Source organism: Nylanderia fulva, unplaced genomic scaffold, assembly GCF_048542155.1.
Source record: "Nylanderia fulva isolate GAGA-0341 unplaced genomic scaffold, ASM4854215v1 Scaffold8, whole genome shotgun sequence".
NCBI lineage: Eukaryota > Metazoa > Arthropoda > Insecta > Hymenoptera > Formicidae > Nylanderia > Nylanderia fulva.
In genome coordinates, this window is record NW_028190916.1 from 5,726,369 (window position 1) to 5,746,503 (window position 20,135).

A 20,135-nucleotide genomic window follows, 5' to 3' on the forward strand; every position below is an offset into this window, starting at 1 on the left:
TTTTTTTAAGTTAATTTTTAAATTGAAATAAGTAAATTAAAAGAGAGAATGAAATTTACGAATCAAATAGTACATATGAACAATGTGTTACAAGAATATAATATTTAAATAAGTTTCTTGTAATATTTATGATTCATTGCTCTCTCTCTTATGATATTTTAGATGTTTCAAAATCAGCTATACAGTTAAAATTTATAAGTACCTTAATTTGACATTAATTTTTTTTTATACTAAAATAACAAGCGCGCGCCATCCTTCAATTTTATATTCAAAAGAATATTTTTTAAAATAATATTAAGTTTATTTAAACTCAAATAATATTTTTTGATAAATATCAGCTTATTAAAATGTTAATTTACTAATTAAATTTTAAAATAAAAATATGTTATAAAAATTAAAATAGTAATATGTTGCAATAATATAATATAATGTAATATTTTTATAATATTTTATCCCTGATTAATATTTTTTGACAGAAATCAGCTGATAACCGTCAAAATATTAATCCAATTTAAAGTATAGCATATTATTTTAATTTTTATAATATATTATTTCAAAATTTAATTAGCAAATTTCGTTTAGTTTGACTTGTGTAATTTATATATATTTCGATATGACTCGTAAGATAAGTTCAACGATTACCGACTGTCGCGATTACCGACTGTCGCGAATACCGACTGTTGCAATTATCAACTGTCTCGAGATCTATAGAATCTAGAATCTATACTTCCGCCATTTTGTTCTTTGTTCATTTCGCCATTGTACCCTTATATACTTGGGATATCGTCTACCTTGTCAACGAAACACGGAGATCGATGTTTCACAACGAAAAATCGAGAGTGATAACGAAAACATGATTAAATTCAGCGCATGAAACAATTAAACAATTAATGACCCAAAAGTAATTAATCGAGTGCACTCACCGGTCGATGAATATCCTTGAGACCGGGGGTAAGGGGGAAGGGGATGGGAGAAGAGAAGAGATATCCACTTATTTCTACTCCACAAATGCACTTGAGCTGGTGATACACCAGCAACACTCACTACGCTAATTTCTTTTCACTTTCACAGACACTTGTGGATTTATTCCACTTCAAGCCGAAGAGAAAACACATCGCGGCACTCGCGTCCGGCAAATGCATCCGATGCATTTGATACGAGCACGAAATCGGTCCGTGCTACCGTACGTTCGGGCCTTATTTCTCACGTTCGATTATTCTATCTTGATCTGCATCGCGAACAACACTATCTGATCCAAGCAGGATCGTGAAACACTCCCGAAATTCACTTTAATTCGGACCACCGACACGATCTGACCCGGACCCGAAGACGGTTGAAGCGCGAAACTAACTAAATCTCGCGTTTGAATATCTTGAGTTATTGAACTCGCGCTGTGATTGGCCGATCGTTGCTCCGTAATTGGAAACAGCGCCCGACTGTGATTGGCTGGTCGTCGCGCAACGTTCAGCTGTCATTGGGTGCCGATTGTCGCGCCTAATATTAAACAAGTGTAAATTAATCAAACTTAAATTTTGCAGTCATTTATATTTTGTCAATAAATTACTTCAAAATTGTTAATAATATCGCACCAATCTCAATAAATTATATATAATTTGTGATTTTTAATATATTCTTACAATTAAATTTATTATTTCAAAAGATTTCTGTAACATTTCTCAAAGTTTACATCATATATTATTAATTTTTTTTGACATCTCTAATGTTAATTTTATTATAAATTAATCATCACTTTACTAAATATTCCTAATATATTAATATAATTCTATGTGTATATATATTTAGGTAATCTTATGCATATGTTTCATAACCATCAATTTTTTTAAACAAAAGAAAGATTTAAATTTTAAGAATTTAAGAGATTTAATATTTAAAATTAAATCCTTAAACAATAGTTGTCTCGAAGAGAGGAAAGATTATTATTTTTATCTCAAACTTTTTTTTATAAAATTTCTTTTTCGACACATATCGACTCGATATCGAATGATCGATCGCGCGTGATAAATTCAAAAGCGATTGTTTAAAGTTTCCACTGCGTTGTAACCTAAAATGACGTAGTCGTTGGTCGTTGGCGCAGCGAGTCGCGACGAATGAAAAATGGCCGCGAACGTGAGAACAGGTGAGTGATAAATGCAGGGAATTGTTCGTCGCATCGTCGCGTCATCGCAGTCAGGCGATTTCCGTTCGCGAGCACCGAGTCGTAGGCGTTTCCGTCGACGATAACCCCGGAGGAATGACGCGTCTCGTTTAATCGTTCTGTTCTCGCCGATAAAACAGCTGATGCGCCGTCGAGCGCGTCGAACCCTCCGCGATTTCTCTCTTTCTCTCCGTGTTGCGATTCCGCGAAGTTTCCCCCGCGATTATCAGCGGACGCCGATAAGTCGCGACACGCGTCCCGAGTTATCTGCCTCGACCCGGAGTGGGCGTATATCGCGCGACATCGCATCATCGTCGAGGACGTATATCGTGGCATCTGTCACCCAGCAACGTGCGATTTGTTTTGGACAATTTTTCATAGTTATCGGAGGTCGAATTTTTTTCCGCGCGTGCGTGTGTCTGTGCGCGCGCGTATGTATGTGTGTGTGCGTGCGTACCAGCGTGTGCGAGGAACGGATCACGTCAAAGCTCCAGTTGCGTCGTTCGATCTGATCCGAGGTTGTCGTGTTGCTTTCAGACATGCGAATACCAACGCGGGTGGCGCCTCATCCTCCTGGCCAGAGTACGACGCAGAGAGATCCGATCTGGAGCAGCAGGTATGCTTTTGTTGAATCCATATGACTTTGAATTTGCTAAATGGTTTTCCTAGCAAGTTTTGGAAATTTCTATTTGTTCTTTACAATGATGCGTATACTTGTTATGCTTCCAGTAATGACATTTTTGGTAGTAACAATCTGATGACGCAACCTGTACAAAGGAAAAAGCCACCTCCTCGGCCTCCACCTCCAAAATTTAATTATAATCATGTACAATATCAAAAGGATCAGAAAGCAAGAAAGCCAGTAAGAACTGTGATTTATATAAAATTTGCTTACAATTTTTCATCCAATTTGCCGCAGAAGCATTTTTGAAAAAGTTTGTATTGATATTAATATAATACATGCTTTTCTTATATAACAATGCATTAACAATATTGAGAAATATATTGTAAGCAATATCTGCAATTTGTTTTAAATGAAAACAAAACAAGGAAAAGCATGCTCAGAAATGTGTTTCTGTTCAAATTGCAGTCTGTATTGTATGGCAATTCAAATTATTTCTCAGCATATATATTAAGTCAACAAAATCAATTTTTAAATATTTTATGCATACTTTTTATTTTATTTTTTTTTAGGCCAGACCGACAGAATTACTGACTAATTTCTTTGCACGAAAAAAGCCAGAGAATCCTCTTTCACGTCCCACAAGTCAGTTACAGAATTCGGTATTACAATCCACAAACTCTGTAACAAATTGTGCAGCAGTATCTTTGATAGATCTCAGTCCACCTGGATCACCAACATTCACAACTCGTTCCAGTGATGGAGTTAGCATCGACAGTTTTGGTAGTGATGGAAATTCCAATCCATCTGTGTTCACAAGTAGTGGAAATACATCGCAAACGGAAAGTGCCTTTGAAGATGATTTTGATTTCTTTGGTATGTCCTCCAAGAAGATAGCACAAAATGATCCATGGCAAACTAAAGCAATGCCAGATCCATTTGGGCCTTTGGAAGATACATGCTCGAATGTGCCTCAAGGCGCTAGTGGCACGTGCCTCTTATCCCTTAATTTCAACAATCGTGTAGGGAATAGTGTGCCTTCCAATTTGACTGCTTCTAAACCTTTTGTCACGTCGATGCCTACGATAATCCGAGCAAGACCTCCTAAACCTCCAGCACCAAAGATACCTTTCAAGAAGCTTGAACCGATATCTAAGGAAACATGTATCGGTTTTAAAAGTTCGAATAGTAATATGGTGAATAAATCATTGACGATAGATTTTTCGAATGCCTGGCCCGATGACTATGAGGGAAGTAATAGTCCATCACCACCCATGCCTATGATTCCACCACCAGCACCTCCTGTTGATTATTTGACAGAATTGAACAACGAGCTTGGCGTAAGTATTATAAACTTGAAGTTACATAGTATGTGTTTAAGAGAACAAAGCATGTCAATGATAAATATTACAGGGAGATTCGGAAATTAAACCTCATGGTATTGCGCTGTACGACTTCCCGGCAACTCATCCAGATGATTTAGCTTTAAAAGAGGGCGATATTGTGCAATTGACAAAAAAGGTCAATGACGATTGGTTGGAAGGAAGAATAGGAAATCGTCAAGGAATCTTTCCATTTAACTTTATTGACATTAAGATACCTCTGCCAGGTTTACCAGACAACATCGTTACGGCGCTTTATACTTTTATAGGAGAGAACAGCGAGGACTTGTCGTTTGAAGTAAGAAAATTTTGCGGCAAAACAGTTGAATGAAAAGATCTATTGTATTCCTAATATATGTCTAATGTGTTGCAGGAAGGTGCAAAAATCACAGTCATATCGAGGATATCAGAAGATTGGTTGTATGGTGAGTACAATGGTAGAAAGGGACAATTCCCAGTAAATTATGTAAATAGACTTCCGCATAATATCTAAACATTCTCTCAATATTTTGTGAAATGTATTAACAATTTACTGTTGCTCCGTATTGCAAACATTATTTAGGATCATCAATTATATCTATAAATCAATATTAAGAATAGTGATAAAAAAGGAAGTATAAAAATAAGTTTTTTACGATGTAATTTTGATCATGTACATATTACTTAAAATTGATGCAAATTTTAGAAAATTTTATCAACAGAAAGACTGAATTACACATACGATTTTTATTGTCGTGTTCCAATAAAAATAATCTTTGAAAGTATGATCGCGATATATTATCTTTAGGAATTAGAAGATAACATTTTCTGCGATAAAATATGTACAATTCGTTTAATCTTTCTAAAAGTTTTGCCCCTTATACTGTTTGCAATATTTTGTAAAGATTGCTGTTGGCAAAGCAAATTACGTAAAGTTTCTTTGTTTCTTATTTTTGAAACTTTATGACTTTGTATATGATTGAGAGAGAATTTCACCAAATATCTTATATATGCCTTATATTTTTTAAATTATACAAAAAATTAAAAATTATTTAGTTTTTTCTTATCAAATTTTTTATATCTGGTTTCCAAAAATTTTTTTAGTTTAATTCAAAATTACTTTAAATATTTCAAACTTTATTTTTTGAGACTTTTTATTTACGAGGACATTTTTGTACGAATATATTTGCAAGTTTATTTCCTGATATATACAAAAGATAATTATTTAAAATGTTAGTATAAATTTTAAATATTAATTTCATAAGGCATAAATGTATGATTTACCAAGGCTTATAAATGTGTAATAAATAATTCATTTTAATTTAAACATTTGCTTCCAGTGTGAATTAAAGAATTTATTCTTGATAGTCAGTTAATAAACAACCAAATAAAAAATAATATACTTTATTAAAGTAAGAAAAAAAAGTTTGATTTAAATGAGATATTACATTCTAGAATATTTTTTAATCAGATTTAGCACGCAAGAAGTTATAGAGTTATAACTTCTATGTTGTACATAATATTTGAATTTAATACATCTTTAAAGGTAGAAAATTACTCTGTATATCTTCCCTATATTTATGCGCTCTATATTTATATAAATTTTTTCCTAAGAATAAATTATAAATAAGAAAAATAGTTATCCTTATATATAAATACATATGTTTTACATTTATATTGTCTTACATTTATCATGTGTATGTATTTCGAATTATTTAGAATTTATTTCAGTTGAGTTACCAACAAAATATAATTGATGATACAGTTGTAAATATTTATTATATAAGTATGCGCATAATAAAGGGAGAGGATAAAGACGCATAGCTTAAATAATTATTCATTTATTCTATCTTTAAGATGAATAAATACTTTTTATATGTATATATTTGATTATTGTATATCTATATGCGAATTGTATGTAATTAATTACAAAGCTGATTTCGGTAGGTGTATTAAAATATATTGTGGAATATTTTTTTGTATGCACGAATTTGTCAAGTCATCGGCTAAATTTTACAAAGAAGGAAATCAAAATTTTTAACTTTATATCTTATTGAGTTAATTTATCGAGTTAAAATATCGAGTTTCACAGAATAAAATATAAATCATATATATATATATGTATGTTAATTTACTCAAAAAATTCTCATTAGTTACAGTATTAGCGTAATATTCTAGTTACATCAAAGGTCTGTATTGGGACCAGAATCTAGTTTATAAGATGATATTAGGAAAGGCGAGTGATAATAGCAAAAATTGATAGCTATATTTAAAATAAAAATCCTTAACCACGTAATTAAAGTGCTAATTAATTCTTAAAAATTACGTTGTTCTGCAAGGATTGCCTAATATGCAATGTGATATTTTGCAATGTTTAATATTGTAAACATTTCACACAGTGTATGCAAAATAAACTAGAGAAAATAAACTTTCTTGTGTCTATTTTGAATAAATTCTATAATTAATTATAAGAAAATATAAATATATATGTACATGTAAAAATGAAAATAATTTAAACATAATTATTTCTAAATTTTAAGTTGAATATATGATGTATTTTTTTTTTGCAAAAGATATGCATGAGCTGTATGCAATATTTATTATCGAAAAAATTTCTTTTTGTAAAATGCATTTTATTTTTATAACTGGGTAATATTGCTATTTCTTTCATTAACATTATTTGCTATAATATTATCATCGATACATTGTTTATTTCGCATAACAGCTCTTGCCCACAATGTACTAGAAGATCGTATTGTTGTCAAATGTTTATGACAATTACTCCATTTGTTACATTTAAAGATATTTTTATAACACAAGTGTGAATTCGTATAATTTTTCAACGTTTGCGTTACGACACTTCGGAACTTCTTTCCTGCAAGATAATATAGAAAGAAGTTTATTGCAAAATTCCAGTGGTATATGTGAAAGAACAAGCCACGGCACCATTTGAATAACATCTTCTCTTTCAACCTGAAAAGATAACTACATTATTTACACTATATCACCTTAAAATATATGGAGAAATATTATAAAATATGATTTATTTTATAATTTGTTGAGTTAGATAACTTAGTATTATAATATTATAATATTTTTTCCTATGTTAATTTATATTCTGTGATATTTTTACCAGTGTATATAGCGTTCATTTTCTTCTGCATTTTTAGCAGGATGTTTAATTAAAATTACATCCCAATAAAGTTCCAATGTCTCAACGATTCCAAGTGGCAATAACAAAATTAAATGTACAATCGATACCGCAAGTAACGTTCTACTATAATTATATGTTCTGTTGCTTTTATATCTGAAATGATCTACAAAGCGAAAATCACACACTTAATAGAGATTATCTTAATTGTATATAATTATGTATTCATCATATAATTGTAACGTCATAGTACGATGACTTACGAGTTAATTCATTGTGAATTTTATAAGTCTTTCTCATGCGAATAATTAACAGCAAATTACCAATGGATATAAAAAGCAATGGTAGCCATGTGGACAGAGCGATGTAAAAGTACATAGCGTAACCCCATGGTTTTATTTTCTCCTGGCATGGTACAAATTCGAAAACGCTGTCAGTCTCATATCCTATAATTTGTTGATAGAAATAATAACAATGAATAATAATAATTTAATTATAATGTAACTTTGCAAGTAGGGAAAAAATAATATTATTATAGAGTACACTTTACCAACAGAATACAACTTCGTTAAGGATATTATAAAGCTTATGCAAATCAAAGTTGTGACAATTATAACTGCGGAACAATTCTGGCAGCTACGAGCTCCAAATGGAAACATTACAGCGATTACGCGCGTCCACGTCAGAGCAACAATCAACCAAGTCGACGTAAATTGGAAAAGCTCCATGCTCACGGAACTCGTGCCGCATAAGAATCTGCTATTCTGAAGAAATATCTTAAATATTATCTTGAATATTATATATCTTCAATTTTCTTCTGCTGTCAAGAAGTATACTCTTTCCTCTTTAATATTATAATTTAATTACTTAACAATTACTTGACACTGTTTTAGAATTAACGTTATTACATGCATATACTATGTGAAGAAAAACTAATAATTTAAATAAAAATTAAAACATTTAATCGATAAGTTTTTGCAGCAGAAAGATTGAACAAATATAAAGAGACATGTGCAATTACGGAAACATATGGCAAAATTGTTCTATTGATATATTTGATCAATGTTTTATAAAGTCCATTTTTTGGCAACTTTAATCTTTCATAACTTTTGATACAATTATATTTTCTTCTTTTTTTAACCAAACGATTGAATCTTATATAGTATATGTTTTTAAACAGATTTTTAAAAAATAATAAAATTATGATCAATATAAAAAAAAGAAACATCAAAAACACGATTGTAGCAAAGAATTCCAAATCTAACAGATCATTTTTATATATTATTAAACATTTTTTATGCATTTAAATATATCTGAAAATTATTTTACAATATAGCACAAGAAATCAGGGAATTCTTTACTTAAAAAATAATTAGAATTTTAATATTTCAATAATTGCACCCGCCTCCTTAATAATGTAAAATGAGCATGAATATTTACCATAAAGAGATTATTAACGGATGTCGAGTGCGATTTTGCGACACTGACAGCGTAATTGAAAATTAATGCTCCATTATCCGATATAGCGAGCGCACTTAGATAAAGTGACAAATTGGAGTCACATAACACTGGTGTGCTCAACATACTAAAAGATATACTATTTAACAATACACCTATACGAAGTGAGTTACAATTTTATATGAGAATTGTCAAAGATTGTGCACAATATGTAGCGGACGCATTCCTTACCGATTATTATAATAAACGGTGTTACATAGCGAAGCAAGAAACGAACGAATCTGACAAATGGTAACAATGATAGCCAGTAAGAACGTACTTCACAGGGCCATTTAATTTCTAGATCGGATTGAGTAAAGTTATGAATGAAATCTAAAACTGTTATGGACAAGGGACACGTTGAAACAGTGCTGAAAAAATATAGCATACATTTATATACAAGTTATTCAATATTCGTTAATAAAAAAGAATAATATCTATGTATTCATTTTCTTCGTTTTGTTACTTATTATAACATTCGACTAATATGTTTTTAAGTATATATAAAGTAAGGAAAAAACAATATATATATATATTTAATATCGTGATACATATTTCCTTACCTGAAAGTATACGTAGATGAAAGCTCATTAGAATCTACTGATTGCGACAGCATATTTGCAACGAATATCAACGCTCGGATATTTTTATTATGTAGTAATATCATTTTGCACTAAGGATGTAAAACATTCGATCATAATCGAGAACCTTAAATTCAAGTCTAGTCCGAGATGCTATACCTATATAAGAAGTATTATCTGTCCCGTAGCACAGATATGACTAACAATAATGAACTCCTTTTAATTAGAAGCTGTGAAGCATCTGTTGTCAATTACAATAATGTGACGTAGCGTTCTAATTATCATTTCGAAATAAGCTGTTGTATTACTGATAACATTGTTATGTTTAGAGTGCATTAACACGAATACCAGAGAGAATATATATACCTACTATTATTTGATCAAAATAAGACTAATTAAAGCTAAACTGCATTCAACCTGCAGTTAATAAAAAAAATAGTTTATATTACATATATTTAATTAAATTATGTCGAAAAAGAATAATTTGATTAATTTTTAATTGCTAAAAGATATCTTCTAATAGGAATAAAACTTAATATATATATTTAACTATTATATAATTGTAAAACTTTATTTTCAAACCGAAAAACACAGTTAACATAGTACACAAATTTATATGGTTAACAGAAGGCATACGAGAAAGATATAATCATAGCAGAAAATTAGTTTTATAATAAATTGCATATTATGTCCATCGTTAAAATTAAAAGCTAGCTTTTAAATAATATATTTGCGTATATTTTTCGTATCTCACATTGTCCAATGAACATTATAATCCTCTGAAGGACAATTTCTATCGTCGCAAATTGATGATATGCTATTTCGATTCGTCATGTAATCTTGTGCAATGGCTTTGCGAGTTCGTGGATATTTTTATTTTATTTATGTGCTATACACACGACACACACGCACGCACACACATATATACATATATGTATATAGAAATCCTATATACATATATGTATGTAGGAACCATTCTCATTCTATACAAATATATTTCTTAATATAGCTTATTAACATATAATATTTACATTTATGATTCACACAAATTTACGATCGAAAGGAACATGTTGAAACCACGATAGCTTGATAATAATTTTTCTACTTAGCCATTCTTGCACCAAGAATGTTTTGCACTTCTCTATATTGGCTTCAAAATGTTACATAAATAAATGCCGTGGCAAGTTACAAATCTAATATACTAAACTATAGTGCATGTAATGCATGTATATGATATGCGATATTCTACAATTTTTTTATTCGTATTAATCTGCCGTTAATGATACCTTTTATTGCGATATATTTAAATTCGCACAAAAAATATTCAATCTGAAACATAACATTTCCTATATATTTTTAACATCAAATCGTGAGCTCTCTCTTTCAAATTTTTTTCCGATAATCATTATTCATTGCACATTTCTCTTGTATCTATCAAAAATATATTCTTCTCCCATGTTCTGCAATTTAGTCATCAATATTACAATTTTGCCACGCTATATATTCCACAGGAATTCGTCACATCTCATTACACATTACGTATTTACATCATTATTATTACACTCGTACACATCATAACGCTGATATTTTCATTTAAAAAATTCAACTCCTGTCCCAGGAAAAATTATTCCCGCTCTTTTGGATCATATTCGATCACTTAAATAATAATAAACGAAACAGATCTGAGATGTATACCAATTTCAGATAATTGGTTTCTATGCCATGTAACATCTGTGTTTTTATAATTCAATGTAAATACATGTTTATACATATATTTATACGCAGCATTGAATGATATGAGTAAATGTAAGAATTTTTGTGATGCTTTGATATTTTTTTCCATTCGCACATTCAACATGTACAATATTAGCCGAGCTATTCTATAAAACAATGTGAGTTGCAAAATAGTTTCAAATTACAGAAGTATATTTGCTTAAAAATGCATAGTTTCTAAAGTGGATTAACTAGTTAATTATTATCAAACTAATTGTCTGATAAGCTACGCATAAACATCAATAGTCTATATCTACATTTAAACTATGTAAACTATGTATCATTATGTGTGTTATCTAGATAGATACTATATTACGCTTATAACTCTCGCTTTCCTTTTTGTTTTCGAATAAGACCTTCCCCTAAAATAGTTTTAATTTTTAGATTTTCGTGATGTTACAATGCTGTTTTTTAAGGGGAGGGGTTGAAAATTATTCATGTTATATTTAAAATAATATAAATTTGTGTGGAAAGATGAAACACTAATGAGAAATAAGCGTTTGTTTTTTTACAAAGTTTACATAGTTTATAATCTATGCAAGAAAAAGACCGTGTAAATTTTCACATAGACAACATGTATATATAAGCCATGTAAAGATTAATTAATTTTTTAGTATACATTGTCTATAATTGTATATTAAAAAATTAATAAATTATGTGCAACTGTATTACTTGTATTTTCCTGATTCTTGACATTCGTATTTCAAGAAAACAGATTAGACCGTTTTTAGACGTAATTAGACATTTGATATTTAAATAGAAATGCGAGTAACAGAGAATAAAATTTGTTTCTATTTGTCGGTATATGTTAAGTAATCTTTATTCCTAAAAAATATGTGAGAATTGTTTTTAAAAGTGCTTTTTAGAACCATACTCTGTCTCTCGCGTTGCCCGATTTTGTAACACAGCCTTATTTTTATACATACTATCAAGAGGATTCTGATAGCCAGTTTAGAAAGCACATATGCACGGTTCCATTACACAGTACATCTCGGTCTTTATGTGTATATATAATTCAATGTTTGTTCGATAAATCGATTAGAGGGACATTACATATAGAAATACTGATACTTTTACTCGCTTTGTAGGATTATCGGAAAAATAATATTTGCGTAACAATTCGATCATACACCCGCTCGAAAATATAATAACGTGATTTTTATGCGATCACGATTTTATAACGATTTTATTATTTGATGTATCATTAACTATTCAACAGATCATAGAGAGTATAATCGTTCCACATTATCTCCATTGAGTATAATGAGAAATCTGTATAAATAATTCTATTTGCTTTATTTTTTAAAATACTAATGATGATGGATTATGTCCTACAGTTTGTGATTGAAATCAGATATGGCAATATATCGTTCTTATTAAATCTACATGACACGAACGCCTCTACTAATGCAATGCTTTTTACTTTGTCCTTAAATATTCTATAGAATAAGTACAAATATTAGAGAAACAGAGTAAATCTGGTATTCTATAAAAGGCTTTTAATGTAGAGAACATCATGAGATAAAGCACGGGCGTTATGTGTAGTTGTTTGCAATACACATTTGAATTCAAAACTAGTCTTTTGTTCTCGATCACAGCCACTGAACAGCAACAGAAATATTTTGTAGTATTTTTTTACATGCTTTTGCATACTTTTCTATAACTTTTTTTTCTTTTCCAGGCGCCTGGTAATGAGTAAATTTACTTGTTTTGTATATCGATTAACGTGAAAACAACAGAGCTGATAACAGCTGCATTATCATGTGTTAAACAAGTTGTTAATGGAGAAATATCTGTGTGGAACCATATTAAAAATTATTATGTAAAATAGTGTCTACACAACCAAATTCCTCAATGCTTTACATGGGAGACATCATCCTGGTATTCTATCCCTGTTTTATTTTTTTATGCAAGTAAGAGTATATCATTAACAAGAATAGGGCAAACAGTACCAGTGTTATTCAAATATCTTATTTAAATAACTTGATATATATATATATATATATATATATATATATATATATACACACACACACACACACACACACACACACACACAGAGTGAGCCATTTTAATCAACGCACGTAAATATCTCGTATAGTAAGCAAGATGCAAAAAAAAATGTTTCGAACAATATATATAATTATTTACAAAATTTAAATTTATTGATAAACAATTTTTCTTATAAAACATAATATGTATGTATGAGAAACATATCTCTGCAATAAGTTTTATTTACCTAAAGTTATACGTACAAAAAGTATCGACTTTTTATCATGAAACAAGAGTCAATAAACTTCAAGATAATCTTTCCTGTGATATTTCCTACGTCTTTCAGATAATAATTGTGTTGGTGTTAAAACGCTTTGTACTGTTTACCCTATTATTAAACTTTTGCAACTAAAATCTGTTTTTATCATCGGCATTTTATATTTATCATTTTTTATATTTTGTCGACATTTTATATTTTTATCAACGATTTGCTATCTACATTTCCTGAAATCTACATTATCTTAATCGCATGTAACAACGCGCGCTTTCTTACTTTGGATGTTTCGTTCGTGTTAAAATACCTTGTCAAATTTGTATCAGAAAGTAAAGCTGCACTTTACATATCATACTTTCTAATATCACCGTGGTAAGAAATTAACTTATAGTTAAAATAAGTTTCTATATATGTACACACGTATGTACAACGTGCGTGTGCTTTATTACGCACAATTAGACAGATTTATTTAGCGAGATTTATTCATTTTTACTTTATTATCTGTACTTTAATATGTTCGTTGTACTGAATCAGATTAATTTCTCACCTGAATGCTTAAATTCTAGTTGATGAGTACAGATTTCTGAACGTTATAAGGAACTTCAAGTAAGCATTATCTGAGATTATTACATTCATACAATTAAAAAAAGTGATTTGAAGAAATAAATTATCGAGCGGTGTTCTTAAAGCGCGAAAAATATTGAGTAAGAATAAAGAAAATAATAAAAAGTTAAGACTGCGATTTAATTCATCAAATTTCAAACAGATATGAAAAAAAAAAAAACAAACAAACAAACAAAAAATAATCATCTTTATTTTTATATCTTTTCAATTTAAATTTTAATTATAAATAAATAAATAGTTTCTCTCTCTTTTTTATGATAATTAAAATTTCATCAATTATTATTATGTCGAATTATTGTACTGTGCATTCCTACCCATGGTATTTACAAAAATATGCATTAGATAAGTACCAAGAAAAAGTACCTGTTTCATCATAGCGGCACTTTATCTGTTCTGCATTTCTCTGCATGTAAGTTGCATTGCACAAAATTATATTGATGTATTATTAATTGCACAATTTAATATAGTGTTTACTTAGTCGGGCTTATAGATTGGAATCTTTGGAATAAATTCTATTAGAAGAACCTGTAATATCAAGACAAAAAATAATTAATATTATTTGAGTTTATATCTACTAGTAGCTTATTCTAGATTTTAATATAATTTTGTAATATCTTACATATTCCATCATAGAAGAGCTATCGCATCTTTGTTTTGCCAATCTCCAATGTAATCCAAGTTTATGATAAAGCCTACTATTTTCCCATTCTAACAATTTGTTTAACGAGTGTTGAGTCTATAAAAACAGTACATTTAAATATTTAATATTTATTTTACAAATGATCTCATAAAAGTATTCAAATTTTGACTAATGCTTATGTCTTACCCTTTTGCTCAAACAGATGACAGGCCACAGAGAACATCCTAGGGTACAGCAGCAGCATACACAACCGCAGAATAGCCACTTAACGTTAACAGGTAAAGTCTTTTTCAGTACACTATTTATTCTCATAACGGTTGCCTTAAATTCTTCTGGTGCCACCCTGGATATGAGGCCGTTAGGAAACTCTGATTCAAAACGATTACTGAGACCAAATCTAAAAATAAAAAGAAAAAAATTGGATAGATTAATAATGTTCTTCCAACATATATGAATAAATCGAACATCAATTTAAAATTAATGACATTAAGAAAAATTTTAAATTAAATGACCTTTAAATAAAATTATATATAATAAAAAAAACTATATAAAATATATAGAATAATTCTTTTTATATATGTAAAAAGCAAGCATGAGTCATGGATTTATCTAATCTTAAAAGTTGAAGAACTTTACACAAAACTGGATATTAATATAGCTAATATAAAATCATTCTTAAAGAATACGAATATTTTTGTCAGATTTTATGAATATTAATATAATTAATGTTATTTTATATTATATATATATACACACAGATCAGATATTTGAGAAATATTTTTGTATTGAACTGCAGAGGCAAATTATGCCGAATAAATATGCGCATAAACATCTTTTCAGCAGAAATAAGTGTAATTTATCACGTTGACATTTACATATTTAAATATGATTAACAATGCAGGTAAACACCGCACCGATAATGCGCAGATATCTATCGACAGATGTACTTTGCAAATAAAACACCTGTTTAATTTTCCTTTTTATCCGAATAAAAAAATTCTCTCATTTAACTTACGATTTTATTACACGTATATATCGAGACAATTCGCGTTGAATATGCATTCGTCGTTCGAGGAAAAAATCGCCTCGTCAACTATCGACGATGCCATCGGCACAACAAACGAGACGACGACGAGACGTGAATCGAAAATTTCGACGCTCGCGTCAAAAAATTGATCGAAATCAGGTGATCCATTGTTTGCCTCCCTTTGTGAAAGAGCGCGCGAGTCCTCTTTCTCCTTCCTCCTCTTTTTTCTCCCAACCGAGACAACAAAGAAACTCTCTCTCTCTCTCGTCCGGACTACACGTACAATCTCGACTCGAATTTCAACTTACACCGTCATGTTACCAGCTCCGCGGATCACGATCGGGTCCGGCACCATCGCGACGTAGTGTTCCTCCAAATTCTGCTCGTGTTCCTCTTCCTCCTCCTCGTAGATCGCGTCGAAATCCGCCATCGTCGCTGGGAATTCGCCGCTTTCCGCGAACAAAACAGCGAAGAAAAGGCGTAATAGCATATAAAGAACGCGGAGACGTCTCCTTCCTCTCCTGGACCTCCTGGAGCGGCCAGGTCGACGACGCTCTCGCGAAGCGCCCTTTCCTCGCTCACATCCCCGCCGCGATGATGAGCTTCCGGCTCGTCGTCACGTACGTCATCCCGTCCTCGCGGTCCCTGCGAGCGACGATCATCTTCTCCGGGAGTACTCCGGGCTAGGCCAACTGCTAGGCTCTCGTTCGACGACGACGACGTTCCTGACACTATTCGCCAGTGTTGTTCCCTACGTGTAGGTGTAGGCGCCGCACGCGTTCACTCGCTGCACAACCGCACGACGCGCACTGCGGATGTACGCGATGTGCTCCGCGCACAGCTCATCAATTTTTTCCTCGCCGCGACCAGGCCTGCCAACCCTGCCCGGCAGCGCCCCCGCGAGGGCAGCACTGTTTCGCGCTTCCTCCGCGAGAGGGCAGCACCGCTTCCCGCAGTTCCCGCGCAAATATGGCGTGGGAGGCGAACCGAACGGACGGGTGCGTCGAGAGGGAAAAGTATCGGGAGACTAAGTTGTTCCTTTCCTTCCTCACTCTTCAGCTCTTCCTGTTTCCTTCAGGTACTTCTATAATCCGTCATCTGTAATATAAATAATTAATGATTTAGCTCTGTTCATGCTTTTGATTTGGATTTTTATTGGTCTCTTGCGTGCAATAACTAATGCCAGGCAGCATCATGTCCGAAATCGGAATGTGAGATATCTTTTAAAGTTTTTAAGAGATGACATGATATCTATGAAAAACATCTTGAAGACTTGTTGAAGATTTATTATGCCCGATTTTGGACGTGTTTCGATTTTGATGCTGCCTGGGAGGAAATATATATTAATAAATGTTCTTAAATTACAATTGCTTCCCAAATTGCGTTACCGCAAAATAAATACATATTTATGAATAAAAAAAATAATTATTTAACTTACTATACAATTTGATACATATATTTTACTTATTTCTCCTTTAAAGTAATTAAGACGAAATATATTTCTAGATGAATTAATTATTTACATCTCTGAACTTATCGTCTTCTCTCTTATCTGTCGAGCAATTTAAACTCTTAAGATAATAATTTCTCTTTTCTTAGATGATAATAGAATATAAATAAATTAGTATTATTTTGATATCAATAATGTTGAAATGACATATATTTTCATTGTAGAGAATAATGATAAAATAAAATAAAAAATCCTATGGCCCTTTTTTCAAAATGCAAAATTCAATTTATGTATCGACTGTTAAATTTTTACAAGTAGTTTATAATAGTTCTCGAATTCAACACACGATGGCGATAGTATTTCGATACATCGCTCGATACGACATTTGCATCGACTCGCGCGCAACATCATCTAAATTAATATCTAATATTTTATATCGAATGAAGTGACTGTATCTGCATCATTGTTTTGTAAGTACCATGGCTATATAAATTGATTAGTTTAGATTACATATAATCCTATCGACGCAAAGTATAACAACGTATGAAAAAAAAAAAGAAAAATAACATATAATTAACAGTTTCTCGAAATCAATATGTCGTTGCACGTGTTGAATGTGCGATGCAAATGATGCAATGATTCTCGTAAGAAAATGACGACGCGAATTATTTGCAAAATGTCATTGTTTCGTATCACTCGTGATTACATTATATTTCTACATATCTCGCCGACTTTAAAAGTAGCGCATATGCAAAACAATGCATTTCTTTGAAATTGTCTGCCAGAGTAAAATATCAATTAAAGAGGACCGATCAAAATGTAAGCATTTGCATATATGCATTTTTACAATTCTTACAAAATGTGTTTTGTGTTAAATATTTAACACATTTATGTGTTAATTTTTAACATCTTGCTGTTGTATTAAATGTACTTCAAAGTTAAATTATTAAACCAATTGAAAAAAAGATGTAAAAATAATACAATATGCATCTATTTTTAATTTTACACAATAAATATATGTTCTGTTTTATTAGTGACAAGATTTATCTCTTCAAATTTGCAGATAAAAATGTTGATTTTTTATTTTACAATATAAGTGAGGATGATAAAATCTAAAATTAACATATTTTTAGTTAATTTTTACATTAAAACTGTGTTGATTTTATACAAAATTTATTTTAAATTACTTGAAGTTTTGCATTTAGTTTGTGTTGTTAAAATATTAACACAGTATTTGTGTCTCCATTTACCATATCCATATTATGTTAAATTAGGACAAAAATTTCTGTAGATCGTTAAATTTCTGTGACATCTGTCAAATTTAACACAAATGTTGCAACTGTGATTGCAATTGCGAGTAATACGAAGCAATTGACAGTTTGCAAATAATTCGCGTCGTCCGACTTTCTTGCGGATCATCATCGTATCGCGTTATTTAACAGCGTGCATATCGTGCTCCGAGCGTAACTGTGCTCCCCGAACGTGTACATAGTAATCACGGAACGCTCGGTACAGTTAAAATGTGATTAAAGCGGTTACGGATGAGAGTCGTCGGCGTGATTGCGGCGCCGATAAAAATCACGGCGAAACAGAGGCGAGGAAAGGTGATGAGATACGATTTATAATTGTCCGTCGTAAATGCAGAACAGAGTTACTTGTCCGGACAGCAATTACCGCAAAGCTATAGAGCGGAATACGCGGGAAGTTTCTTCTCGGGTTTCAACCGCCTGCCTCGGTGACGATCCGCCGTGATTGCAGCTTCCCGAATGCACCGGCGGTGCGATTTGCGACACGCGAAAATGTGGAGAAATTGCGAGGCACACTTTTAGTTATTAATCGCGCCCGAAAAAATCGCGTAACCGATACGATAATGAAAGAGAGAGAGAGAGAAATTGATACGTAAATCGAGGTAAAATTCGAGAAAATATTCTTTTTTCTTCAATCTTCGCGAATTAAAAGTCTGCAATTATAATCTAAATTACAGAAGGAAAATTGAATAAACGAAGGAGCGAAAGAAGGCCATTTTGCACGCGCGGAAAATAATTATTCAATTTTTTAAATTTGCATTTCTTTCTTTAAGATATCAAATAAATGTCAGTAAAACTGCACCGAGAAAAAAGTTGTTAACTTGACTAAATCATTCAACTAATTATTATTTTGTTTATTGAACACATATAAGTATTTAAATATGTTGTATATTTAATTTAAATACTTGTATATGTTCAATTAATAAAATAGTGATTAGTTGAACGATTTAGTCAAGTTAACAACTTTTTTCTCAGTGTGACAATAAGAATTGTTAGCTAAGAATTCTTATGAGTTTATTTCATTATCCTTTGCGACAACAATGAATTTCAGAATGACATTATTTACTGCATCATTTTCAACTATAGATAATCCTTTATTACCACTTTTTATTAACAATTTGAAGAAATTATAATTAAAATGTTATCCCCCTCATCGTCATATTCGAGATTCTCGCAAATAACTAGGTATATAATTTGTGATAATTTTGAGCTGGTTTAATGTAGCACAAAGAGTGGATTCTTCTTTCTTAGCACAAAGGGTTTTGCTTTATGCTTGCGAAGAATTGTTCCAGCCGAACACTAAGTTAATTCAGCTGATAATAAGCGCGCTTTTATGTACCGGTAGACATACCATTTTTATACATTTTTACACGGCAATTTTACGGTCTGCTGAAGCGACTGCATATGGAGAGATGCAGCCATGGTATCCTTTACTCGTCTTTCACGAGTATAATTCGTATAAAAATTTAAGACTCGTGAGAATTTACAAAATTATTTTTCGCACTATCTATATAAAATTCTATCGAAAAGAATGATCGATATTTTTATCAATTGTATCAAAATTCTTTATGCAAATTGTGTTGCTTATTAATAATTTATGTATTATACTTGTCTGAAAAAAATGCAGATGCTGGATTAATTTGCACAAACGTGCATGGTATTTCCGTTAAAAAATTACGAT

At 31.2% G+C, this 20,135-nt stretch overlaps 4 protein-coding genes across 4 annotated transcripts in view; 1 reads left to right on the forward strand and 3 right to left on the reverse strand.

The window, feature by feature from the left end:
* LOC114943489 (putative RNA methyltransferase CG11342) overlaps positions 1-2,691 on the reverse strand; it is a 41,717-nt gene extending 39,026 nt beyond the window's left edge. The window contains exons 1-2 of the mRNA XM_029319122.2: positions 2,613-2,691; positions 924-1,494 (exon numbers count right to left, since the gene is read on the reverse strand). The gene's annotated coding sequence lies outside the window, so the exon portion shown is untranslated. The remainder of the gene's footprint in view (positions 1-923; positions 1,495-2,612) is intronic.
* Positions 2,055-6,566, forward strand: l(3)05822 (SH3 domain-containing lethal (3) 05822). Its single transcript, XM_029319119.2, has 6 exons — positions 2,055-2,137; positions 2,693-2,771; positions 2,885-3,017; positions 3,350-4,117; positions 4,191-4,457; positions 4,533-6,566. Exons 1-6 carry the CDS (start codon positions 2,116-2,118, stop codon positions 4,650-4,652), a joined length of 1,389 nt encoding a protein of 462 aa, XP_029174952.1. The 5' UTR covers positions 2,055-2,115; the 3' UTR covers positions 4,653-6,566.
* A 193-nt stretch (positions 6,567-6,759) lies between these two features.
* LOC114943492 (uncharacterized) lies at positions 6,760-9,844 on the reverse strand. Its single transcript, XM_029319131.2, has 7 exons — positions 9,350-9,844; positions 8,979-9,157; positions 8,730-8,902; positions 7,840-8,053; positions 7,553-7,735; positions 7,272-7,455; positions 6,760-7,111 (listed from the first exon to the last, which is right to left on the reverse strand). Exons 1-7 carry the CDS (start codon positions 9,451-9,453, stop codon positions 6,778-6,780), a joined length of 1,371 nt encoding a protein of 456 aa, XP_029174964.2. The 5' UTR covers positions 9,454-9,844; the 3' UTR covers positions 6,760-6,777.
* Positions 9,845-9,911: 67 nt separating this feature from the next.
* On the reverse strand, positions 9,912-16,544 carry LOC114943485 (cysteine-rich hydrophobic domain-containing protein 2). Its single transcript, XM_029319117.2, has 4 exons — positions 16,006-16,544; positions 14,857-15,067; positions 14,650-14,766; positions 9,912-14,555 (listed from the first exon to the last, which is right to left on the reverse strand). The coding sequence occupies exons 1-4, from the start codon at positions 16,185-16,187 to the stop codon at positions 14,505-14,507; spliced, it is 561 nt and encodes a 186-aa protein (XP_029174950.1). The 5' UTR covers positions 16,188-16,544; the 3' UTR covers positions 9,912-14,504.
* Between the last annotated feature and the right edge of the window lie 3,591 nt (positions 16,545-20,135).

What these genes read in the sequence shown, in the direction of transcription:
- LOC114943492 (XM_029319131.2), bottom strand. Translation starts at nt 9,453, where the DNA reads ATGATATTACTACATAATAAAAATATCCGAGCGTTGATATTCGTTGCA. An exon ending in TCATCTACGTATACTTTCAG is followed by an intron (nt 9,158 to 9,349) that starts GTAAGGAAATAT and finishes ATATTTTTTCAG; the next exon opens with CACTGTTTCAACGTGTCCCT. An exon ending in ACCGTTTATTATAATAATCG is followed by an intron (nt 8,903 to 8,978) that starts GTAAGGAATGCG and finishes CACTTCGTATAG; the next exon opens with GTGTATTGTTAAATAGTATA.
- LOC114943485 (XM_029319117.2), bottom strand. Translation starts at nt 16,187, where the DNA reads ATGCTATTACGCCTTTTCTTCGCTGTTTTGTTCGCGGAAAGCGGCGAA. An exon ending in TCATCTGTTTGAGCAAAAGG is followed by an intron (nt 14,767 to 14,856) that starts GTAAGACATAAG and finishes CTGTTTTTATAG; the next exon opens with ACTCAACACTCGTTAAACAA. An exon ending in GCTCTTCTATGATGGAATAT is followed by an intron (nt 14,556 to 14,649) that starts GTAAGATATTAC and finishes TTGATATTACAG; the next exon opens with GTTCTTCTAATAGAATTTAT.